A 24,791-nucleotide genomic window follows, 5' to 3' on the forward strand; every position below is an offset into this window, starting at 1 on the left:
TACACAATATAACCATCCCTCCCAAACAGTGGTCACAAATCAGTCCAAATGTGTGGTAGTGGGCACATCTGCTATACTGAGATAATCCATCCCACCTCACAGGTGTGCCACATCAGGATGCTGATCTGACATCATGAGTAGTGCACAGGTGTACCTCAGACTGCCCACAACAAAAGGCCACCCTGGAATGTGCAGTTTTTTGCGCTATTGGGAGTCTGGGGACCCAGAACCGGTCAGTATCTGGTGTGACCACCGTTTGCCTCATGCAGTGCAACACATCGTCGCATGGAGTCTATCAGATTGTCAATTGTGGCCTGTGGAATGTTGGTCCACTCCACTTCAATGGCTGTGCGAGGTTGTTGGATATTCGTGGGAACTGGTACACGCTGTCGTATACGCCGGTCAAGCACATCCCGAACATGCTCAATGGGTGACATGTCCGGTGAGTATGCTGGCCATGCAAGAACTGGGACATTCTCAGCTGCCATCTGCCCTGAACAATGTGAACCATGATTCATCCGTGAAGCGCACACCTCTCCAACGTGCCAGACGCCATCGAATGTGAGCATTTGCCCACACAAGTCTGTTACGGCGACGAGCTGGAGTCAGGTCAAGACCCCGATGAGGACGACGGGCATGCAGTTGAGCGTCCCTGAGACGGTTTCTGACAGTTTGTGCAGAAATTGTTTGGTTGTGCAAACCAATTGTTCCAGCAGCTGTCTGGGTGGCTGGTCTCAGACGATCTTGGAGGTGAACCTGCTGGATGTGGAGGTCCTGGGCTGGTGTGGTTACACGAGGTCTGCGGTTGTGAGGCCGGTTGGATGTGCTGCCATATTCTCTGAAACACCTGTGGAGACGGCTTATGGTTGAGAAATGAACATTCAATGCACGGGCGACAGATCTGGTTGACATTCCTGCTGTCAGCATGCCAATTGCACGCTCCCTCATTGCTTGTGGCATCTGTGGCATTTTGCTGTGAGACAAAACTGCACATTCCAGGGTGGCCTTTTGTTGTGGGCAGTCTGAGGTACACCTGTGCACTACTCATGATGTCAGATCAGCATCCTGATGTGGCACACCTGTGAGGTGGGATGGATTATCTCAATATAGCAGATGTGCCCACTACCACACATTTGGACTGATTTGTGTCCACTGTTTGGGAGGGATGGTTATATTGTGTATCTGGAATGAATTTTAGGTCTCTACGTCCATCCCATGGGGAATGGGAGCAGTAACAAAGGTGTTGCGTTTATATTTTTGTTGAGTGTATATTCATATATATTTTGTACAGAGTCTTCCAGCCCATGCATGTAACGTTGCTGAACTGCAAAGCTCCTTCAGTGACAGACTGCTGCATCCTAAATGCCTGAAGGACTGTGTCCACAGGTCCGTCCTCCCTGCAGCTGTCAGAATTAAAATCAAAAGTAATCCTTACAAACATAGTGGTTTACATCAGCGCTGTAATTTGCACTAATCAACCAAACAACCACAACTGTTATAACTTGCACACTATTGTTCTCAATTTATATCTATCTATCTATCTATCTATCTATCTATCTATCTATCTATCTATCTATCTATCTATCTATATATATATATATATATATATATATATATATATATATATATATATATATATATATATATATATATATATGCTCTTTCAATGCAGCCTAACACAGTGGCAAAGACTCCTATCAGCATTCATCGAGGGGAAGAGCAGATGCTCTGTCACCGGCCTGGTGGCGAACTTACACCTCGGGACTTCAGACTTTTCGGTGTGTCAGTCTCCTCCTCGGTGAACGTAGATTTTGGACTCTGGCTCGAAGGACCAATTTATGTTGGGTTTATCTAGGCATAAACCCCGCTGGAACACGAGACACTCAATAACTGCACAACAAAACAAGGCAAGACAGAGATCTTTTGTATTTGTGGCTTGCGAGGGAAGTCAGCCCAGGCCTTCACCTGTCCTTAGTCAGCTCCAACTGATTCCTTTGCTACAGCCCTTTTTATTGTCAGCAAGCAATCATTCATGAATATGCAATTTCAAATACACATGACAGTCTTAAGCAGACATATCTGAACAACACCAGTGTCTGTATTCTCTGTGTGTGTAGGTGTGTAGGTGCATGTGTGTATGTGTTTCCGGCCATACTATACATAGACATTCGACCTTTCAATGAACTTAAACTGTGTGTTTGAGGTATGCAGAAAAGCAAAAGTAAGCGTCTTGCTAAACTATAAAAACAGGAACTTGCAATAGGTCATATATCAAATGCACATTTGAAGGTGGGAAGTCTTGCACCTCTAAGAAACAGAACAATCTAGTTCCTAAAGCTATAATGGAAATTATAATGTCGAGGCTGCTTCCTCTCATCTCATGGTGCACAAGTGCACACAGAATCTAATCAGACCTAATAAGAATGTGATTTTTATCAGCATACAAATGATTAAATATTTCTAAGTATAAATTACAAATGACAATTTAAAAAAAATTCAATTCTAAATGTAACCACAGTGAATGGATTTATCTGGATTTGTTTTTTTGCTCCATAAACTGTATTTATCTTAGTTTAAGTTGTTCAGCAAATTCTATTTGACTCCTCCCCTCCTCCTGTTCTGCCCAGCAACATTTATATGATTTGTTTAACAATGAGGAAGTTGTCCTGTATCACCGTCAACTTTGATATAAGACGAGAGACACAAGGCAGAACACCGCGAAGTACAGACTGAACATGTTCCTTAAAATTATATTTATTTTGTCTACAGCAGCCTGCGTCAAGGCTGAAGGTAGGTATCATTATTTCCCCATTACTGGTTCATCTATAACTTTCATCGTGTAAGATTTATTTATGATTTATTTGTTTGTAATTTAGAGTATTTTAACACTGTGTTTTTAACTGTGTTGTCACTTGATCCTAGGAAGTCATACACTTTGTCACATCTATGGATGTTTTGACTCTAGTGATACTCAAATCTGTACAGCATTTGATGGTGATGAAATATACTATGCAGACTTTAAAAAAGATCTTCTGATTTGGCAGAGCAAAATTCCCACAAGTTTTCGTTCACCTGACGCTTACAAATATGCAGTATTATATCGAAGCATGTGCAAAAATGACATGTACAGATGGAAGCCAGACAAGTCTGTAATAAAGAAAAAAGGTCAGTGAAACTCAAACTGTTATGTTTCCTGTTCAGTTTTCACTGTTTATGCTGCAAGTTTTTTTAGATCTTTTTTTTTAAACCAGAAAGTTGAATTTAAGCAAATCATGTGTTCATTTAATTTAGAGCCACCAGAATTCATCATCTACCCCAGAGATGAAGTGATAACAGGGGAAGATAATACCCTCATCTGCTTCATCAACCGCTTTTTTCCTCCTTCGATCAACATTAAGTGGACCAAGAATGATGTAGAAGTAACAATGGAAGACCCTTTCATCAAAACTTTGTCCAATCCTGATGGAACTGCTTATGTTTTGTCCTACCTCAACTTTGTGCCAGAGAAAGGAGACATCTACAGTTGCACTGTGGAACATGAAGCAATGGATGAGCCTCAGACCAAGTTTTGGGGTGAGAACAAAGAAGCTTCAGATATTTTAGCACATATAATACGATTTAATGTTTAGAATTCATCATTTCTTTCTGCTGTTCTCTAGAGATGGTTGAAACAGAGGAGATCAGCAATGGTCCAGCTGTCTTCTGTGGATTTGGCCTGAGTCTTGGATTGCTTGGAGTTTTCTTAGGAACCTGCTTTTTTTTTAAAGCAGTGCGCTCTGGTCGCACTGCTTGAGATGTATACTACATATTGTATAGAGCTGCATAATCCTTCGTTTGTTTCCAGCAGGCATAACTTTCCTCTGTGGTTACTGACAGACCTGAACTGTCTCGTATTTGCATCACCTGTGTAATGGCATTAATGGCTCATATGCTGTTAAAAATAAAACCATCGTTCTTTGGCTGATATGTCAGTGTTTCTATAATAAACCTTTCGCTTTCATACTGTGCAATAAAGCTGAACGGTGATATCAGCACTTTTCCCACAGACATTTTCAGACGTGACGCGCTGCTGCACATTTTTGGTTCGTAGCATTAGTGCAGAGCTTGAAGTCTGCATTACTGGTATTCTAGCATTGAAATATGCCTTATTAATAATCCATCACTCTAAAATCATATTAGGTGCATTATGTCAAGTAGAATGAAACCAGACTAGAAAAAAAGAATGTATCCATAAACATATTAAACACATTGTTGCTGAGACGTCTACCTGATTGTAAGTCATTACACTTCATAAGTATTATTACTTACTCCACTATTATTAACAAGGATGTGAAAACTAAGTTCAAAAAAATTTGTAAATAAATCGAAACAAGTGAATACATTCTGGAAAATTACTAGAAATGAAAAATAGTTTGTAAGAAGTTTGTAGTTAGTTGCAGAGATTATTTGGGTGCCTTTTTTTTCGCAACAGAATATGAGGTTTTGTGATACAGTTCACTTTACTGAAAAGAAAACTTCAGTAATGTTTTTCATAAGAGCTGTAAGAAAAGTGAAAGCATATCGTTTTCTGCAGGCTGAATTCTGTAATTTATTTTAACCTCTAAACATTCATTTGCTGCTAGAGTCAGGTTAATATCGGTCTCTTTATATGAATTTTTCATCTATTTTTCATCTATTTAGAAAATCTAACAGAACAACAATGAGGTGAAATTTTAGCCAAAGGTCCAGAACAGCAGAAGATTGAAAGCCAGAAAACATTAGGCTGTAACATGAAGTAAAACTTGGTGAGGAAATTAACCAACTTGTCAAATCTTTATGATTTATGCAGATTTGATCTACAGTTTAAAACATTCTTCTTTATAGTCTCAACACAAAATGCTCCCACGTCTCTCTACTGTTTCTGATTGTCAAACAACAGTTTGATTGTCCACATAAGTCACTTCACCTAGTATTAGTGCACAAACAAGTGCTAGCTGAACAAAGGAGCAAAGTTGTAATTATTAGCAGTTATTGTCATAAATGTAATGGATAGAGGGAGTTTCCACTAAATGTTTCGCTGTTATATCAGCCTATCTGCTTTCATTTCCTTGTTTTGGTGAACATATAAATGCTGCAGATTAAGTCTTCTTCCTGAATCATCGTACAACACACGCGAAACATGAACACTCATAAGTTTGTCCTGTGTGTGGCTTTCTCTCTTTTAAGTCCAGGTGAGCTGCAAAAATCTTCTCTTTGAACAAATCAGTGAAATTTTAAAGTAATTATTATTTTTAACATCAGAACATTTCTTTCTTTTTATTTCAGTTCTCACAGATGAAGACTTTTACCAAGTAAGAGCATGCTGTACATTCAAAGGGTCACACTTTGAAGAAACCGAGTACATATTAACTAGTTTTTTTAATAAGAACTTGATGATGGAGTACAACAGCACAAGAGGCAACTGGACGGGATTCACAGCATATTCAATTGAAGCAGCAAAATGGTGGAACAGGGATCCCTTTGATGCACTAACAAGAAAGATCGAAAGGAAACTGTTGTGTACGGACATGTTAGATGCCATCCAATCCGTAGGTAAGAGATTTGTTTCTTAATAATGTTTTAAATCAAATGTTAAATAGGGTTTTGATGCTGTGAACCTTTTACATCAAATATTTTTATGATCATTTTTGATGACATAAGATTATTATATTTGTTTTACTGTAAATAACAATAGTGCTTTATGAGTTTTGCTCAGTTGCATGACATTACAGTTGATTTCCAAGTAAATGGTAAATGGTCTGCATTTGTATAGCGCTTTACTCAGTCCCTAAGGACCCCAAAGCGCTTTACACTACATTCAGTCATTCACCTATTCACACACTGGCAAGCTACATTGTAGCCACAGCTGCACTGGGGCGCACTGACAGAGGCGAGGCTGGCGCCACCGGGCCCTCTGACCACCACCAGTAGGCAAACACGGGGTTAGTATCTTGCCCAAGGATATTTGGCATGCAGCCAGGAGGCAGCCCTGGATCAAACCACCGACCATCTGATTAGTGGCTGACCTGCTCTGCCACCTGAGCTACAGCCACCCCAAGTATGCCATAATTGACAACATAGCCACGATACATTACATTATGTACATTTGAGGAATACATCTGTGAACAGAGAAGGTGCAGTAATGTATTTTTCTTAATCAGAAGCATGAAACTTGTTTTTTCACAGATAATCTGACAACTATACCCACCGTCAAACTAAAATCCTTGAAAAGGCCTAATGGCGAGCACGCATCTACGCTTGTGTGCAGTGCCTACAACTTTTATCCAAAACAAATCAGAATGAGGTGGATGAGGAACGGCAAGGAGGTGACCACAGATGTCAATTACTCTGACGTGATGCCAAATGGTGACTGGTGCTACCAGACTCATTCTCACCTGAAGTACATCCCAACTTCAGCAGAAAAAATTGCCTGCATGGTCGAACACCTTGGTCTCTCCGAGCCGATGTTTGTGGTCTGGGGTAAGTTTGCTGCTGTGATGCCAATTAAAGTCAGAGAGATAAAACTGAAGCTGCATAATTACAAGTTTCACTTTTATCTCACTGTTTCAGACCCCTCCCTCCCAGTGGAACAACAAACTCAGATAGCTGTTGGACTGTGTGGACTGGTGATTGGATTTGTTATTGCAATATCTGGAATCATCTACTACATCACTGTGTGTCAAAGTAAGGAGTTTGTTAGAAGTGTACATAATATAACATATTCTGATCTAAGACTGAAAGCCTCGGTGTGCCCAGCACTCAGTAACTTTCTTGACTTCGTCTCTTTTCTGTTTTCAAGAGAATCCTAAAAAAAAAACTATTCCTATTCTTACTACAGCACATATCATTATTAAGTAGATCTGTTGCCTCATCATCATCATCATTTTTTTGTATGCTGCTATTGCTGTGTTCATAAATTGGGCCTTTTCTGTGGTTGCAACAACATTAAGTTTTGCTTGTATACACTGTAATAAAAATCCTAATATAAAAGTATTGTACTGTGTATTTTACAGTTTTGTTCTGTTCTTCTAGAATAGCATTAAATTTACACAAATAGACTGTGATTCCCCATGTAAATCCCATGTAAAATTAGGGCAACAAACTGTATTGTCATTACTGAAAATAACCGTATTTTTATGAGAAAGTTATTTTCTATTTTTTTATGGTATTATTTTGGCGCCCCAGCTGCAGGAATATTACTGTTTTTTCAGGATTTTTTTTTACAGTGTAGTAAATCTGACCAATAGAGTTGTTAAAATGATAAATATGTTCTTGTTTTTAACAGGACAAGTGTTCATTCCTGTGGAATCCCCTCCTGAAGCTGGAGCAACTTAACAGCCTGAGCAAACACTATTAATACGGGAACGCTCCATCCAAGGTGCCCCAAATATCACAGCTCTCTGAATAATGATGTCTGTTGTGGGTGTTTGGGGCTTTGCATCTTTTACCCTACAGGACAGAGGATACATTTGTAATGTAGTTAATACTCTTATACAGTATAGTAATATATTTTATAGAAAAATGATTACACTGTATCTACTGGCATTAATCCTCATTAAGCAGTAAACCCTGTGAGTTAACCAGTGGTGAAAGTGGAAAAGTAGAAAAACCCTGGCACAATATGATGGTTCAAAAGCTACCCACAGTGTGCACACCCACATGGTACCTTCCTAGCAATTAAGTAAGAGACTGATTATTTCAAACTATATAGAACCAACTAACATTTTGTTTATTAATCTGAATACCCTTAAAATTTAATGATTTATTTGAATATACAATTGCACAGATAATGTATAAAGCACAAAATAACTTGCTTTGCGTCAGCACTCAGAAGCTGTTTTAAAGTCAGAGAGAGTCAATATGACTCAAGGGGAACATGTTTCTTTAAAAAAAAAAAACCAAGATAACCCTAGAGTATTAGAAAAATATATAAATCAAGAATGAAAAGAGCAATAATAATAACACTGAAACTCTTGGTTGTTTTGCTTTGATGTAGTTACTTATCGAAGGTGGAACATTTTTTTGTTTTGTTTTTTGTTTGTTTTTTTTGTTTTGTTGCTTTGCTTTGTTTTTTTCTTTGCTTCGAGCCCTGTGTACAGGAGCCGCATGCTAAAAGATCTTTTGTTAAAAGGGTTGGCGTCATAAGCATATGCTTCAGACAATACCTTTTGATTAGCCTTGTCTCATGCTTTCTTGCTTTGTGGTAATTTTTATTGTGTATTCACTGAGATGTTTGAATGCTAATCAAAAAAAATCTCACCATCGAGGCATCAAATAAAGATCTACCACAGGACCGACCGGTGGGGATACTTGCTGCTATACCAACAAGGAAGGCTAATATATGAGAAGATGCAGTACCCAGAAGGTAATACAAAGAAGCAACATTCAGCGTATGGAAGTTTAAACAGCTGGAAAAATAGCTGAAGCCGACCTGATAATAAATCCACAACGTCCACGGATCACTCTATAGACAGACAGAGAGATACTTTATTGATCCCACAACAGAAATTAATGTGTTACAGCAGGAGGATCAAAAGAATAAAGAATTAAAATTTTATATAAATACAACAATGATTGAAACAAAAAAATCCCCAAAGAAAATAAAAATTAGGTTAAGTTAAAGGAAACGTAAAAGCACGACTGTGAGCAATTTCAGAACAAACAAGAAGCACTCAGAGTGCAAACCTCTGCCACGGCCTTCAATCTGTATCAGTATTTACTTTTAAGGGAATAGTGTCACCTAAGTGGTGAACAGTAAGAGGATAAACAAGTTTTAGTAAAAACAAAGGTAGCATTGTGTAAAACAGGAACTGATCTGTTTAAAAGATGTTCAGCAGCACTAAGAAATAAACCAGGTTGAAAACCCACAGGCGCTCATTTCAGCACACCCGTTCTTTGATGGAATGTTATCGCTTTCTGCCAATCACTCTGTGGCCAAGTACCTTATAAAGGCACTTAATTTCAGCCTTACACCATTTGGCAAATAGTGATGGGATTTCCAGCTCTTTTTAGAGAACCGGCTCTTTCGGTTCGGCTCACTAAAAAGAGCCGGCTCTTTCGGCTCCAAACCGGCTCTTCAGATTGTTTTGTTGCTTTAATTAATTTATTATTAACAATAATATAAAATTATGCACAAAAGGAATTACTAATGTAAAAAAAGTGGTTTTATTTATATATGTTTATATATAAATATATGGGGTGGCCCCTAGAGACAAAGCATGCACAAACTCCAAAACACATTCCTAGCATTAACTGAACTTCCAAAACAGAGCTACCTAGATCACTTAAATTACACAATTGAAAGCATATGTGTGTTGTTTGTGTATTTATACACAGGCACTCATATATTTAAAAAAAAAATTCATTTACCTGTTACTACCACACACCAAATCCAGTCGTTGGTACTTGCTGGCTTGTGTAGCCACTAGGTAACAAAACATCAACACTGCGCCCTAGCATCCTGGAGCACTTCTGTTGTGTTTTGTACGTGCTTCGGGGTTTGTACATGCGATGGAGTTTTTACGTCTTTTGGAGTTCGTATTTGTACGTGCTTTGTCTCTAGGGGCCACCGTAAATATACTTTTATTTATTCACTCCACATAAACTGTAATAAATAAATCATATAATACATTTCAACTTTTAACTATTTAAATTTTCAGCTTTCCGTTACACAAATTTAAAGTGAAACAACACAAAACACTTCAAACCACAACACAATTAAATATAAATTAAAATATGAAAACAAAAAGAAGATGCATATTCTCTGTCATATGGACCTGCATGAATAAACTTTCTGAATCCTTTATCATCAGCAACTGAAAATAGTTGTGGATGATTACTATACCTTTCTAATGTGACACTGTTGTCCCTGCCTCTCTTTCTCTCTCCTTCCCTCCTGCTCTGTTCCTGTGCTACTGCCAGTGTAACTATCGCCCCTCCCCCCTCTTCCCAGTGCAAAGCACATGGCTCGCGTGCGGAGTGAAGCGGGAAAAAAGTGTGCGAGAGAGAGAGAGAGAGAAAGAAAGAAGAAACCCCACGGCTTGCAATAAGGAACAGGCTCACTTCGTTCACGTCAAAGATCCGGCTCTAAGAGCCGTTTCATTCGCGACCGACACATCACTAATGGCAAAGGCCTAGTGCTGTCACTTTACACAGCCTGATTGACACGCACACACATTCTGAATTCACCTCTTCAGAATGAGGAAACTACAGTTTTTTATAAACCACATGCAGATTTGAGCGTTACAGACATTCAGGCCCTTTCTCAATATGCGTACTTGTGCGTACTTGCGTTCTCGTGTACTCGTGAACGTCATCAGTCAGAGACCAAGTACTGTTCCAATCTGAAGTACGCATCAAGCCGAGAATGCGAAAAAGTCCCGGATGTGTTCTCGCTCCGCCTGTTTTATCGAGCATGCATCGGTGGTGACTTGTGTGTACTTGGTACAGCTAAATATCCCAGAATGCATTTCGTCCAAAACTCAAACGCGGCAATGGCGGACGAGCGGGGCTGAAAACTTTTAAATATTACTCTTTCTGGGTCACAAAATAAACTTTTAAGTTATTTTCAAGTAGGAATGTAGCTGTGTAAACTTCAAATATCTGCTCGATTTATCAAGATATCATATATTTCCAAACGTGCTCTGACGTTTTTGGAGACGTGTGTGACCCGCCAGCTCCATAGCAGACAGCGAGGTCGAGGATCACGCGAGAACAGCGGACTCCCGGCACATCGTTTTCAACCCCCCAGCGGTCTTTACGCTACTCAGGTTAAACAAACCCCAAACCCAGCGTAGTGAGTCACAGGCGGGGAACGGGCAAAAAACATGTTTATTTTTATTTTTTCTACCTCATCTGATTCAGACAGGAACTCTTGCATGATGTCACTTTCTCCAATGACTCGGACAGAGCACACTGCAGATGAAACACACATTATATTAGATACAGTTTTTTTTTTGTGTGTGTGTGTGTGTGTGTGTGTGTGTGTGTGTGTGTGTGTGTGTGTGTGTGTGTGTGTGTGTGTGTGTGTGTGTGTGTGTGTGTGTGTGTGTAAGTGAAATAAAAGTCATTATACAATGACATCTACGACTTCACCACCTGGCCATAAAACTGCTTAGCATTCAATTGTCACATTAATTCTGAGCCTCTGAAAATGGTGTCCTGTTTATAAAAATGTGTGTAATCCTTAAAGAGGTCATGCAAATGTTTTGGAAAACCCCTTGAATAATCACGTGTTGTTTGTTTGATTTACAATCAACTGTGGTGGCGTTCAGAAGCAAAACTACAAAGCTGTATCTTTGTTCCAAACAATATGGAAGGCAACTGTAAGTGAGTGAACTGTTTGTGTGCTAGCCCTATGAAGAAAGCCTGATTCTCCTTCTCTCTTCCTCACCTTTCTCTAGATATTCCTCCAGGCCTCTGCATCGTGCATCCAGCTGTTGCTCTGAAAGGGAAAAAGGCCATTTTTCCAGGCAGCTTGGGGAAAGTAAAGTTAGCAAACTCCCTCTTCAGGTTTTGGTGTAGAATCACAAACTTCCGATAACGCTTGGAGCACAGCTGTCTGCCTGCCATGTACACATTATACACCTGGAAGAGTTAAAGTGGAAAAATGAAAATGAAAAGGCGGTGATCTTTAGTCAGCAAGATAGTATTTATAATATTCAGAACATTAGGTTGCTCACAGACCTGAATATAAATACCTCATGAATGTAACAATCGCATAAGCCTTGAGTTGTGACTGGCTGTGTCCAACTACAAAACGGACAGCACAGTCAGCACCAGCTCTCGCTCACCGGCCCGGATCAGATCAACCACCTGCTTGTGTGTTGCTCCTTCTACGTTCACCCCATTGCTGTTGAATAAAGAGATTTATACACTAAAAAACCCTGGAAAGCTTCATAACATGTTACTCACAGTTAAATTAAGACGGAACGGCAGTAAAAACTCCGGACCTGTGACATCATCAAGTACGCTGGTGTTCCAATTGTACAAATCGCGAGTCCGTGCTCGCGTTCTCGGCAAATCCGTAATCCTGTGCGGTCTCGGCAAGTCCGGTCTCGCCGAGAACGCGAGCACGTACTCGCGTACTTAGAATTGAGAAAGGGCCTCATACTTCATGTGGCCTTCATATTAGCTCAAGAACAGTGCATAGAGAACGTCAACAACAACACTCAAGACAGAGCTTATATCTTATCACTGTTCAAGTACAATACTGTTGTACTTACTCTTAGATTATCTTATTTCTGAATAGTTGTAAGTATGTATGTATATTTGAATTTTCCCATTTTATTTTTACAGTTTGCACCTTTGATCCAGGACAATGATATTTCGTCGCACTGTATACTTGAGTGCATGTTGTTGGGTTGACAATAAAACTCTGCTTACCTTGAATTAAACTTGTGCATTAGCCAATGAGGCAATGAGCCTCTACAGGTCTCAGACAGCATGTTAAATGTTAACGTTCATGACAGTTTAATTAGAAAAAGACCAAACAAGTATGGCTTGTTTGGAAGGGCCAGACCTCGACCTGACTTAAATGCTGTGTATAAAGGAATGCTTGCAAATGTCAATGAATTGAAGGTATTGCTGCTAATCTGGAATTCTTGGCTGAACAACTGTGAGGATCACCAGCCCGAGGAAAACACAAAATACACATGACTCCGTAACAAAGACAATTCATTCTTGAATGAAGACATTGATCAGACACATTTAAAATGCAGCCAATTGTGTTTATTATTAAATTATTGAGGAAATAGAAAGGTGGTTGGGGGGGGGGGGGGGGGGGGGGGGGGGTAAAGTAGAGGGTAAAAGAAAGGGATAGAAAGGAGGAAAGAGATAGAGGAGAGAAAACCCCAACAATCCCCTCTGAGCAAGTACTAGGTGCGACAGTGGATAGGAAAAACTCCCTGTAAAGGAAGAAACCTATGACAGAACCAGGCTCTAGAGGGGGCAGTCAACTGTCGGGACTGGTTGGGGGGTGAGGGTGAAAAGAGAGAGAGGGGGGAGGGAGATGGGACAGGTGTTAGGAGTTCTAGGGAGCTAGGGGAGGGAGAGGTGTCAAGGTGTCAGGAGAGAGGGAGAGGGCAGGAGAGGGGAGGTCAAAATTACGATGGAACAGAGGTGGAGGAAGACGAGGTGACATCAGCAGTGGAAAAAGTAGAAAGAGAAGAAAAAGCAGGAGTGTCCTTCCTCCAGAAGAAGCAGAAGCGTTTCTTCTTCTTTTCCAGGAGCTTTTCCACGAGAACCTTTTTCTCTAGGATGAGGGTTCTCAGCTGATCGATTGTTTCGGTATTCTCCTTCTCAAGTCTCCTGCATGTTTTCTCCACTTCTTCTAATTCGGCTTGTTTGTCTTCAAGCCTTCCTTTCAACTCATTAGATGTTTCCTCCTGCATTACCTTTGCCTCCTGCATCTCTGTATAACGCTCTTGTAATTTGTTGTGAGTGTCTTCTAACTGCTGACTTTTCCTCTCGGTTTCTTGAAGTTTGCACTGCAGGTCTTCATTTGTTTTCTCGAGCTGCTGCTTTAGCAGCTGCACCTCAGTGTTTTTGCGCTTCAAGGTGTTTGAAAGTTCCTTGAGTTCGGTGTTTTTTGTCAGCATGTCATTGAGCTGACTCTGCATCACTGAGCACTGTTTTTGCAGTTTCTCCTTCTCTCTTTCCATCTCAGTTGCTTTGTAGTTCATTTTCTTGTAAAGTTCTTGCAACTTTTGGTTTTCTCTCTCAAAGTGCAGGAGTAAACGTTTGTCTTCTTTCTGCTTTATGTCCTGTTGTTCTTTCTCTTGAAGCAGCTCTTGATATTTCTGCTTGTGCACTGCAGTTTTATCAAGTTTTACTTCAAGGACTCTGCATTTTTCCTCCATGCTTTGGAGTTGGCACCATATTTCTCTCTGGTTTATTTCCAGTTGTTCTTTTTCTTGAAGAATCTGGTCATTTCTTTGTAGTGCTTTATCAAGCTTTGTTTTCAGCTCGCTTTCTAATCGCTCACTAATATTTCTCATATTACTTTAACTCACTAATTTAATTAAAGGGTTTTGTATTAAATTATAATGGGATAAAAAACCACAATGCACATGTGCAAATAACAGTAGCCAGCTGCTGCCACAAGAGGGTGATGAATTAAAAGTTCACAGAGAGATCTCTTTACTTTGGGACATTTAAACAATGTGTATTATTACATTTGATTAAACAAGCACTGCTTTTCCTCCAGGCTTCTAAAACTCTTTCAAAGTTTCTTCTTTTCAGTCGTTTTCAGTCCAGTCCTTGTACCAAAAAGTTATGTCATGAAACTGGATGAATGGAGGACAAAAGAAGATGTTTCAGACCTAAACCCCCACTATCTACACCAGCTGAATAGCATCTGAAAATCACATCTTTAACAGACAGACAAAGTCCAGCAAAGTCTCCACACAGGACCTGAGAGATGCATCTGAACCTTCAGTTCACTCCAAGATCACACATGTGCAGGAGAACTGAGTGCTGCTGTCAGATTTAAAAGTGCTTTAAACATGATGATACTGTCTTTGTTAAACAGCAGAATAGGTTTATAAAGTATCATTAACTAAAAGTGGTGAAATAAATATCTCTAAATCTACTAAATGTAGACTTTTAAATTTCGGACAGTTTAGTATTACAGCTGCTGATTAAACAATAGAGACAGATGTGTAGTAAAACTTTTATTTAGTGTTTCAAGTCAAAAACAAACAGAGCAGAGATACAGAGAAAGTCTTTTGATGAAAAAAGAAGATACTGAACGTTGAGTTTCCCCTAATCATGTGTGTGCAGCTGTGTGAATGAGGCTGTGTCGAGTGTTCAGACTGAGTAGAAATGCACTGTGCTTCTCCATTTACATCCTTTAGTCAAAGGAGCTTGCAAAGAAAATCGCCTGAGGATCATCAGGGGGTCCTTTTGTCCCTCTGTGGGGGGAAACTCCCACTAGGTTTATATCTGGGACTCTCCACCATTTGACCTTAGAACTGAAGAAGCTTCTCGGATGAGAGGTGAAACGTCTTCAAGTAACTTAAAGAAGTCCAGACGCTTTTCTTTGCAAGCTCCTTTGACTACGATGACCTGGATGACTGAGAACCTTCACAGACATATTTACATCCTTTAGATCCAATCTTGACTCTTTTGCCCACTAAAATAATAAACCAGTACTTTTTTCTGTATGTAATATAATCTAAAGCAGGGGTCTCAAACTCAAATGAGCTACGGGCCACTTCTGGCACCATCATCTCATTGAAGGGCCACTTTAGTGTCCAAGTAGTACAAAAAACAAACACAAAAACACCCATTAATATTTCCTAAAATGTAGTGTTTTGTTTGTTCCATTTAATTCAAAATATTGTGTAACAAGACAAAATTGCAAACATGAACGCAATTTTTTTCCCACTTAACTATCTGAAGCCTTTCAGTTTCATTAGTCATATGCAAGTTAGCACAGGGTCAACATTGCAATGAAATGTATTTGACAAGCAGAAGACAGTCACTCAGCAGTGTAGTACAGTAGTTTCATTGAACTACCAAATAAACAGCTCTTTCTGGCCAGACACGTGGCAGCACTTTTGCTACAATGTTGTTTGTATTTAACAAAATAAAAATGCAGGCATAAGCGTACACATTAGTTTTCAACTCCAAGTGAAAATTGTTTTCTTTCTCTCACTGAACAAACACAGCCAATCCCTCAACATGTTTGCATTATCTTGTAACTATCTTGTAATAATAATTAAACTTAAAGTGTAGTTTATATGTTAGTTCTCAGACCTTTAAAGTGCAAAATAGCTAAAACAAAAGAAAGCTAGGCTTTACTTTTACTTTGTATTGTGGTGAAAAGATTTAAAATTCAACAAAAAAAAAAAACATGAAGGGACACGTCCTACAGTCAGTTTTACAGATTTTACACAGAAAGAATCAATCTACTGTTTACTTTATATTTTGCTTTAGAAAACATGACGAGAAACAAAATACGAAATCATGTTTCTTAAATATGTGTAATGTATATGTGTTGCAAATTTGCAGTACCATTCACTAGAAAAAATAACCCTGCATGGTTAAAATCTCAAACTCTTAATATTTACTAAAGCCACTTGTGGCTCTTAATATTAAGTACAAAGATTTTTTCAATTACTATGTGACATACATGTTTGTACAGTTTGAATCTGTCATAGGCCCGAGGTAATTTCCACAAAGCAAAAGGCATGTCCAACGTATTTATTCTGTTTATAATCTGTGAAAGGCTGCGATCAGAAATAGAAGTATTTAAAACTATAATAGTGTAAACTGCTGCTCCTTTATTACCTTTGTATTTGTGGAAGAAATCAAAAATGTCTCTATATCTGTTCCTCAACCCCCCCCCCCCCCCCCCCCCCCCACACACACACACACACACACACACACACATGAGTTAATGTAGCCTGGCTATATTAACCAGCCCAGAACACAGATTATATTTGGGGTTCTTTTAATCTGAATGATAAACTAAGCGCTCAGAAGAAAATAAGGAAAGGTTGTAAAAATAAAGAAATAAAATTGTTACAGACAGTTCTTATCCAGTAACAGCTTTGTGCACTGGTAACCCACTGCTACTGCAGGTTATTTCCCCAACTTTATCAGCATCTGGAACTCAAGGACGTCTAGCATCATTTTGTGTCTGATATAAACGCATACAGAAATAAAACAAACATGGCTTCTCCTGCTAAAATACAGAGCCAAGATTAAACAGTTAATAAGGTACATTTTCCCTCTTACCCACAGAGATAGTATAATACAAGTGTGAACTCAAATACATACAGTGCATGACCCCCAAAGAAACAGCGCCATCCAGTGGCATGTCCCATAATATCGACCTTCCACCTGGCTACATTAATATTACAATGAAGATTAACTGAATAAAAATATAATGGTATTTTTTCTAGAGCTAGACCTCTGTTTGCTACCGTCTTACCAAGTCTTCTTGTGTTTCTTAATGAATGTATGAATGAATTAGAAACTACAACCTAAAAGAGAACAGAAAACAAAAGTAGCATAACTGTGTGTGAATACAGTACACAACCTCACAAAAACAAAATTAAAATAAAGAGACTCAGACAATTGTAATTCTAATCTATTTCTTTCATACTTTTAAAAATCAATAACTACTTTTTCAAAACATCAGGCACTTGTTTCACACAAGACAGTATAAATCATACACCGTGTCTAAAATCCATTGACAATCCATGAAGGCACAAATCTAACTTCAAGTTGGTGCATTATTAGTGCTGGTAAAATGTAGGGCTGTGTGAGGAACAGCAACTATGTGCAAACATGTGGATCACCACAGCAGATCAGTGTCTTCTGTCGTGATGCCTTAAGAACTAACAGAGCAGCAGGAGGCACACCGACATGACATCTCTGCTCTACTTGCAGTTATTATTTTATTTTTTATGGCTGCTGACAACTTTGACTTCACTGGTTTGAGACTCTTGAACGGGGACACCGAGGGACTCCTCCGTGCTTTTAGATGGCATCATCAAAACTGTGCTACTATCCTCGCTGTCTTCTCTTTGAAACATTTCCTTTAATGGTGTCTCTAAATTCCAGCCTTGGTTTTTTGCAAATGTGTGAATACTCCCAAAGAGATCAGGAAACAATTCCAGAACATCAATTTGGGCTGCTTCCTTGGCACTGTGAACAAGGAAGGTTTTATTACTGTATGGTACATAAGATAAGCAAGGTTCTAGATAGATAGATAGATAGATAGATAGATAGATAGATAGATAGATAGATAGATAGATAGATAGATAGATAGATAGATAGATAGATAGATAGATAGATAGATAGATAGATAGATAGATAGATAGATAGATAGATAGATAGATAGATAGATAGATAGATAGATAGATAGATAGAGTCACTTGTAAATTAGTTTAACTCACTAATGCTCATGGAGATTGCGTATAAAGCGCAGTAATCCCAACGTGTTTTCAGTGTAGGGCTTTTTACCTTCCAATTTCTGAACCAGCTCTTGTGGAAACTGCAACAAAAACATTCGTTATGAAGCGGATTTTAGGAATCTAGACATTTGATATTTGATGTTACAGTCACCTTATTCTTCCACTGCTTAAAGGATCCGTCCACGGCACATTTTTCTACAGAATCAATCAGCTCCTGTTCAGCCTTTCTATAGTTTGCGACGTCGTCTCTGTTGCCGATCTTTCTCAAGTATTCAGTTTTCCTGGAAAGGAAATTATTAAAAATAAATACAAAAAATAATAATAAATAAATACAAAAAAACTGCATTGAGCATTTAAAATTTTAAGGAGAAGTATGTAATAAAAGGATTTAGCATTAGCAGAACATTTTGCTTAACTAGGTTGATCAGTTTGTTCTAACATGAACATCTGTATCCCTCTTTGACAGGCAGAAATCAAGAATTTAAAAATATGTTTTTTATTAATTGTCAATAATTCCCTCACTTTTCAGAAGTCCAGAAGAAGGGATGGTTTAAGCATTCTTCTACTTTGGGTCTGTACTTTGGCTCTTTGTTGATCATCCACTTGATGAGATCCTTTGCCACCTCATCTTGAATGTGATCCAAACTGTACTTCCCATAGTAAATGTTGGACTCGCATTCAAAGGATTTGCCAAATGGATGGTTGCCTCCAGAGAGGATATAATAGATCAGCATCCCTGCCACCTTAATAACAACACATATTATCAGTTTCGGTATGATTACCAAGCCATTTTTCAGTTAATCAAGTTTGTGTTCAGACTTTACCTGGATGTCTGTGCTTGACTTGTATGATATCACAGATTCTTCTGCTAAAGTCTCTCGGGCCATCCAGCATTTGGTTCCTGCACTGCATGTACGTAAAGTTGTTTGGCCTTTGAGTAAGCGTCTGCTTATGCCAAAATCAGCTAATCTTGCCCTCCCAGTAACATCTGCAGGAGGAATTATGTGAAATAAAATCATATCTGGTAATCATAAATTAAAATGTTTTTGTCTTGAATGTCAAACATGTCTTACCAATCAAAACGTTCTGGGGTTTGAGATCTCGGTGGAGAATTTTAGGATTTTGACAGTGAAGTACCTTTAAACTTTCAAGAACTTGTTTGACAAGTTTCTTTAACATCACTGGGTCATGGTCATTGTTCCTGATATATTCTTCCAGGGTGTATTCACAAAGTTGCAGACAAAGATATCCAAAGTTCTCGTCCTCTGCAGCATCAACATATCGTACGATATAAGAATGATCGAGTTCAGGATGTCGTAGAATTACTTCTTCGTTCTTCAGCTCGTCATAGTTGCTTTTAGACATTCTCTTAATGGCAACTTCTGTGCCGTCCTCTCTCAGCCCCAAGAAGACTTCAGTACCATCACTTCCCTTTGCTATTCTGAATTCTGCATCATTCACATAAATAATGCTTCTGATTCTGGATATTTTACTGTCATCTGAGCCAGCAAGCATCTCCAGTTTGTCCTTCCACCTCTTGCTGACTGGATCCCAGTTTAGTTTTCTGATTTTTCAATGGTGCTGTATTCAAAAGGCTTCACATTTGAAGTTGATTCTACAACAGGAACTTTTGTTGTTGGATCAGTTGCTGCAGTGGAAACTTCGGCATTTGGGTCTTCTTGCTTTGGGGTCTTTTCCTTCTTTTTCTTTTTCCTTTTCTTTTTCTTCTTGGCCACAGACGATGCTGCATTTCCCTCACATTCTGAGTTTGGTTTGCTCAGATATTCTTTCAGACTTCTCAGCACCTCTTTTAGCTTGTCATTCATTTTCATGTCAGCTGATGTCAGTATGTCCTCGGGCACTGAAGTTACACCCACTGATGTAAAAATGTTAGCTGCCTGTTCGATTAGCCGTAGTTTTGCCAATATACCGTATGTATAGACCCTGATGTTAGTCGAGAGCTTCTCATTTACAAAAGGGGCGACTGTTCTGCATAACTTCTCGAAAAAGTCTAAGTCCCAGTCCTGTGTGCCTTTTGTTTTCTGTGTTATCACATACAGTGTTTGCAACACTGCTTCACAAACACCACTGTCTTTTGAGTCAAGCTGTTTCAGTAGTTGTGGAACTATAGCTACTGCATGCTCATTTGTTATGTCATCCATTGTACAGAAGACTGCATTTAAACTTTTAACTGCCAGCTTTACATGTGTCTTAGTGATGTTTGGAAAACGACTGGCTGCACCTGCAATGTAAGTATTCACATTTCCAGTTTCCTTTAGCCATTTAATACACGCCTGGCAGTATTTATCTGCACCTGGCCCTGTAACAGTAAAGAGAAGTTCAATCATGGTTATATGGTTCTGAGGATCTTCCAACAGCATCTGACTGTTAAAAGTTCTGAAGACTTCTTCAGGTGTTTTTTCGGAAATAGCAATTGTAGCATCCAAAAAATATTTGATTTTGGAACAGAATTCATTTCCTTTGGATGCAATTTTATGAATCATCTCAGATAATCTTTTGTTTTGAACAGGATGCTCAGGATGAGTTACAGGTAAGAGTGCTACCGGTGCACCAGCAGAGAGGAGCATGTTTACGACATCTTCTCTGTCATTGGTGGCAGCAGTAAGCAGTGGTGTGAGAACATGGCATCCATTTGGATCAGCCTTTGCTTCTAGAAGTTTCTCCACAAAAAAAAGTGGAGCATTGGAAAGTGAGACATAATGCAAAGGTGTCAAGCCATATTGAGAAGGTTTATTTGGGTCTGCACCTTGTTTCAAGAGATAAGTACATAATTCTCTCCTGTGTTTTACAACAGCAGCAATCAATGGTGTTATGCATTGACTCCACTCTCTAGAAGGGTAAAGTCCATTAATGTCATTGTCCCTCAGTAACTTCGTGAGCTCTCTGCGGTTATTGTTAAATATACACTGTACTACAAGATGTGTGTCTGTTGGTTGGGGGAGTGTCAGTTGAAACTGTGCCACTGGAAAATTCATTTCTTTGCTTGCCTGTGGAAGAGAGAAAGAATTAATATTAGCAAAGTGATACTGAATTTGGTTCTGCTTTAAACTTGGTTTCAGAAACCTAAACAAAACTCTGCGCAAAAATATCAACTTGGAATAGAGAGCAACAGATTTGGACACAAATAATAATAAATGCAATATCCATCTTCTTCCGCTTATATGGGGCTGGGTCATGAGGGCAGCAGACGATGTAATGTTATATTACAATATAAAGTAGTACATTTGTATTTGGAGACAATTTACACGGGTCCTTAATCGCAAAATTCCTAAGATACTGAAGTATATTCTTAACAATGATATCTTAGACAAGGGTTGCCATACCACTTAAACTTTGAACTTCCTTGTTGAACAAAGTGAACAAACATAACCCAACCTATGAGGGGCCGTACAAGCCAAAATTCATACTTTCACTCTCACATACACATACAATGTTGGATAACACCTCCCACCCACTCCATGACATGCTGGTCAGTCACAGGAGCACGTTCAGTGAGAGACTGAGATTACCGAAAAGCACCACTGAACGACACAGGAAATCTTTCCTGCCTGTGGCCATCTCCCTGTACAACGCATCCACTTAACACACGGTTTGCTGCTACAACTACACATGTTTCTTTTCCAGCTATTTATTTATGAGTGACTTATGTATGTATGTATGTATGTATGTATACATATGTATATATTGTACTATTCTTAGTTAGTGTATTGTCTGTCTTGTCTTAATGTTGGTTTGTAATGGAGCACTGTAACAAAAAATAATTTCCCCCAGGGATCAATAAAGTATTCTGATTCTGATGATTCTGATATATTCTTCTTTCAGGCACATGTATTCTTATTTTTATTTTCTATGACAGTATGTTTGCACTGAAGCACCGCAGCAATTTCTTAATGTTGTAAACCTGCTCAACATTTGGCAATAAAACCCTTTCTGATTCTGATGTATTGTCACTCTCACATACATACATATATTTTCACTCTCACATACATATATTGTCATCTCGCACACCTTTATTCTTATTTCATATCCATGTATATTCACTCTCACATAAATCCATTAATCTTCCTTTCACACACATGTATTCTATTTTTCTTAATGCTACATATTTTTATGCTGACATATATTTATTCTCCTTGCAGGTGCAGCCCTTTCTAGTCATACATATATATACATACACTTTACCTTTCAACACATATATATTTGTACTCCTATACTCATATATACATACAATCCCAGTGTTTATCCTTTACCCTTGCATACATACACTCTGACATTCACATCTGCATTTCCTAACACAGGACGTTAATCCTTTAAGCAGGAAGTTATTCTTAAACCAGGAAATGTAATACACTTGGAGAACTTACTTGACATACCCAGACCTAAACCAGAAGAACCAAGCAATGAAGCTGTTCAAAGTCATCCTGCTTTCTTTGCTAGTATTGCAGTTAATTTGTCGAGTAAGTAGTAATGAAAATGTGTAAACATGAGAATAAAAATATCTAAATATAAAAATTAAAATAAAACTACGTGAGAGTGAAAATATATGTGTGTGAAAGAAGAATATATGTGTGTGAGAGTGAAAATATATGTATGTGAGAGTGACAATACATGTGCCTGAAAGAAGAATATTATGTATGTGAGAGTGAAAGTATGAATTTTGGCTTGTACGGCCCCTCATACCAACCCAAACATTGCAAATGGGATCAAATTACAACCCAACATATATATATATATATATATAAAAACACCCAGCACGCCCCTGCGGGCAGTTTATCCTTCAAGCTCGGGTCCTCTACCAGAGGCCTGGGAGCTTGAGGGTCCTGCGCAGTATCTTAGCTGTTCCCAGGACTGCGCTCTTCTGGACAGAGATCTCCGATGTTGTTCCCGGGATCTGCTGGAGCCACTCGCCTAGCTTGGGAGTCACCGCACCTAGTGCTCCGATTACCACGGGGACCACCGTTACCTTCACCCTCCACATCCTCTCGAGCTCTTCTCTGAGCCCTTGGTATTTCTCCAGCTTCTCGTGTTCCTTCTTCCTGATATTGCTGTCATTCGGAACCGCTACATCGATCACTACGGCCTGACTGAGCATGTGACCCACATGCTGTAAGGCTATAGCAGAGCCCGGAAACAAATCCACCCCAATGTCTTTTACTGCCTGTCTGCCCTCTGCTCTCTCTCCCAGTTTTTTCAGTCTTTTCTCAATAAAGCTAAAAAACAACAACAACTTAAACAACAATCAGAGGATTGTAAGGAAATGAACTTACAGCGTCGACGTAAAGTACAGCTGTTACATTTAGGTCAAGGTCTCAGGTATCTTCCGGCTCCTCCCATTTATATAACACATACAGCAAAATTGTTAGATAGGGAGTGGGAGGGGTTGAGTGTATGTCAGGATACAAGATATTTTTGTACTGCTGCTGCCAACCTAGCCTGCAGGTTAATGATTTATTCCTTACAGTGGTATTATCAAATATGAAGATTTTGCTGGCAGCAAACATCCTGCTACAGTTGGTAACATGTTTTTCAAAGAGTAAACCTCCAATGTTCTGTAATGGTCCCCTGGCCTTGTACTCAGGGTTTTGAGTTTTGGGGATGATGAGGGGGTTTCTAGTTTTTGTTTTTTATAATCTTGTATTTTGGTCCTTTATTCTTTATTGTTACTTAGCCTTGTGGTTACAGAGTTTTATTTAGTGTCTTGGTGCTTATTATGATCCTGTATTCTGTGCCTTTTGTTCTCTGCTTGCTTTAGTTGTTAGATTTGTCTCTTCCTTTTATATTTCCATTCTGTTCCTTTTCTCTTGTTTCTCTTGTCTGTTTCAAGTTTGTGTGTCTTAATCCAGGTTTCAGTCTTAGTTATTTCCTGTGTTATTCTGAAAGTCTCGTGTCTCGTGTGCTTTGTGTTCAATTCTACTTTCCCGGATTCTTTATTTTAGTTTCAACTGTCTTCTCACCTGTTGGCTGTTTGTGTGTCTTATATATTGTCTCAATCTTCCCTTGCCTTTGTTGTGTTCTCTCGCTTAGCTGTGTTCCTTTTTTGTGTGTTATCTGAGAAGAGTTATTTTGGGGGTTGTTGCTCCTAAACCTGCTTTTATTTCTTTAGAAACTTAGCAACAAAGCTGTTTTTGAGTCTTCTGCTTTCCTGCACTTTTGGTCCAATTCTTGCCCTCATATAGCTCACACTGACATAATCTTTGTTTAATAAATATTATTTCTTTTCTGTTATTTTTTTTTTTAAAAGAGCCAAAAAAAAAACCAACAACAACACAGTTTCATTGTATATGTGACAATACAGACGGTAAAAGACTATTCTATTTTGTTCTATTTATTCACATTCTATTGTAGTTTCCCTTAAAAAAGTGATTCATATTTTTTTCTGAGTTTTAATCGATACTGTATCATAAACCCATTGACAACTCCAATGATTAACACATGATAAAACACAATTTACGATCATATTTTCATACATTTATTGATAATTAACTGATAAATCTTAGCGTAGGCCTATATCATTAGAGTAACATTCAAGTGTAAACCAAAATCTTACAAAAAAATGTTTGATAACATTCACACTGAAGCATTTTTCTACAGTCATTTGTTAGTACCCACTGCGATCAGTGACATTGGGGTGAGATCTTTTATATTTAATTTTTGAACGTGCAGTTTTGGTTCACTGTGTCTACAGAACGTCTGATGTTGAAATCCAGAGGACCTCCGTGTACCGGCTATTTATAGTCCAAGTGTGGTAGTTGTGGATGTCTTTTTAACGTCATGTTTTTATACTGCTTCCATCGGCTCTGTATTCACATGTTTCCAGAGGGTGGA

The 24,791-nt window shown here is 38.8% G+C and overlaps 4 protein-coding genes across 6 annotated transcripts; 2 read left to right on the top strand and 2 right to left on the bottom strand.

Annotated features, from left to right (window-relative positions):
* The first annotated feature begins 2,675 nt into the window (after positions 1–2,675).
* LOC147335886 (H-2 class II histocompatibility antigen, A-Q alpha chain-like) lies at positions 2,676–4,073 on the top strand. Its single transcript, XM_086283670.1, has 4 exons — positions 2,676–2,790; positions 2,923–3,165; positions 3,292–3,573; positions 3,660–4,073. The coding sequence occupies exons 1-4, from the start codon at positions 2,736–2,738 to the stop codon at positions 3,791–3,793; spliced, it is 714 nt and encodes a 237-aa protein (XP_086139796.1). The 5' UTR covers positions 2,676–2,735; the 3' UTR covers positions 3,794–4,073.
* Positions 4,074–4,411: 338 nt separating this feature from the next.
* On the top strand, positions 4,412–12,675 carry LOC147335887 (H-2 class II histocompatibility antigen, E-S beta chain-like). Of its 3 annotated transcripts, XR_015127212.1 has the most exons (7): positions 4,414–5,210; positions 5,305–5,571; positions 6,205–6,498; positions 6,589–6,702; positions 7,304–7,396; positions 8,286–8,383; positions 11,421–12,675. XR_015127212.1 is itself a non-coding variant. In XM_086283660.1 (6 exons), the coding sequence occupies exons 1-5, from the start codon at positions 5,159–5,161 to the stop codon at positions 7,351–7,353; spliced, it is 777 nt and encodes a 258-aa protein (XP_086139786.1). In that variant the 5' UTR covers positions 4,412–5,158; the 3' UTR covers positions 7,354–7,396; positions 11,421–12,675. The 3 variants fall into 3 exon arrangements, 2 of the variants coding, with proteins under 2 accessions (XP_086139786.1, XP_086139772.1); XM_086283660.1 differs by lacking the exon at positions 8,286–8,383 and having other exon boundaries at positions 4,412–5,210; XM_086283646.1 differs by lacking the exon at positions 11,421–12,675 and having other exon boundaries at positions 8,286–11,032.
* Positions 12,676–13,121: 446 nt separating this feature from the next.
* On the bottom strand, positions 13,122–14,015 carry LOC147335888 (uncharacterized). Its single transcript, XM_086286120.1, has one exon. It carries the CDS (start codon positions 14,013–14,015, stop codon positions 13,122–13,124), a length of 894 nt encoding a protein of 297 aa, XP_086142246.1.
* A 2,403-nt stretch (positions 14,016–16,418) lies between these two features.
* Positions 16,419–19,645, bottom strand: LOC147335889 (serine/threonine-protein kinase/endoribonuclease ire-1-like). Its single transcript, XM_086283681.1, has 6 exons — positions 19,019–19,645; positions 18,770–18,933; positions 18,468–18,688; positions 18,097–18,226; positions 17,928–18,025; positions 16,419–17,676 (listed from the first exon to the last, which is right to left on the bottom strand). The coding sequence occupies exons 1-6, from the start codon at positions 19,458–19,460 to the stop codon at positions 17,427–17,429; spliced, it is 1,305 nt and encodes a 434-aa protein (XP_086139807.1). The 5' UTR covers positions 19,461–19,645; the 3' UTR covers positions 16,419–17,426.
* Positions 19,646–24,791: the final 5,146 nt, after the last annotated feature.

This window comes from Aulonocara sp. 'chitande type north' Nkhata Bay, linkage group LG3, assembly GCF_057382095.1.
Source record: "Aulonocara sp. 'chitande type north' Nkhata Bay isolate Kocher_YH1m ecotype deep benthic linkage group LG3, A_spYH_male_GT1.1, whole genome shotgun sequence".
NCBI classification, from domain to species: Eukaryota; Metazoa; Chordata; class Actinopteri; order Cichliformes; family Cichlidae; genus Aulonocara; species Aulonocara sp. 'chitande type north' Nkhata Bay.

Bases quoted from the DNA above. Each gene is read 5' to 3' on its own strand.
- LOC147335886 (XM_086283670.1), top strand. From the start codon at position 2,736: ATGTTCCTTAAAATTATATTTATTTTGTCTACAGCAGCCTGCGTCAAG. The intron at 2,791-2,922 runs GTAGGTATCATT...ACTTGATCCTAG, and splicing joins AGCCTGCGTCAAGGCTGAAG to GAAGTCATACACTTTGTCAC. The intron at 3,574-3,659 runs GTGAGAACAAAG...GCTGTTCTCTAG, and splicing joins GCCTCAGACCAAGTTTTGGG to AGATGGTTGAAACAGAGGAG.
- LOC147335887 (XM_086283660.1), top strand. From the start codon at position 5,159: ATGAACACTCATAAGTTTGTCCTGTGTGTGGCTTTCTCTCTTTTAAGT. The intron at 5,572-6,204 runs GTAAGAGATTTG...GTTTTTTCACAG, and splicing joins AGATGCCATCCAATCCGTAG to ATAATCTGACAACTATACCC. The intron at 6,499-6,588 runs GTAAGTTTGCTG...TCACTGTTTCAG, and splicing joins GCCGATGTTTGTGGTCTGGG to ACCCCTCCCTCCCAGTGGAA.
- LOC147335888 (XM_086286120.1), bottom strand. From the start codon at position 14,015: ATGAGAAATATTAGTGAGCGATTAGAAAGCGAGCTGAAAACAAAGCTT.
- LOC147335889 (XM_086283681.1), bottom strand. From the start codon at position 19,460: ATGCTTGCTGGCTCAGATGACAGTAAAATATCCAGAATCAGAAGCATT. The intron at 18,689-18,769 runs GTAAAGTCTGAA...GTTGTTATTAAG, and splicing joins AGTCAAGCACAGACATCCAG to GTGGCAGGGATGCTGATCTA. The intron at 17,677-17,927 runs GTGAGTTAAACT...CCTTGTTCACAG, and splicing joins CGCAATCTCCATGAGCATTA to TGCCAAGGAAGCAGCCCAAA.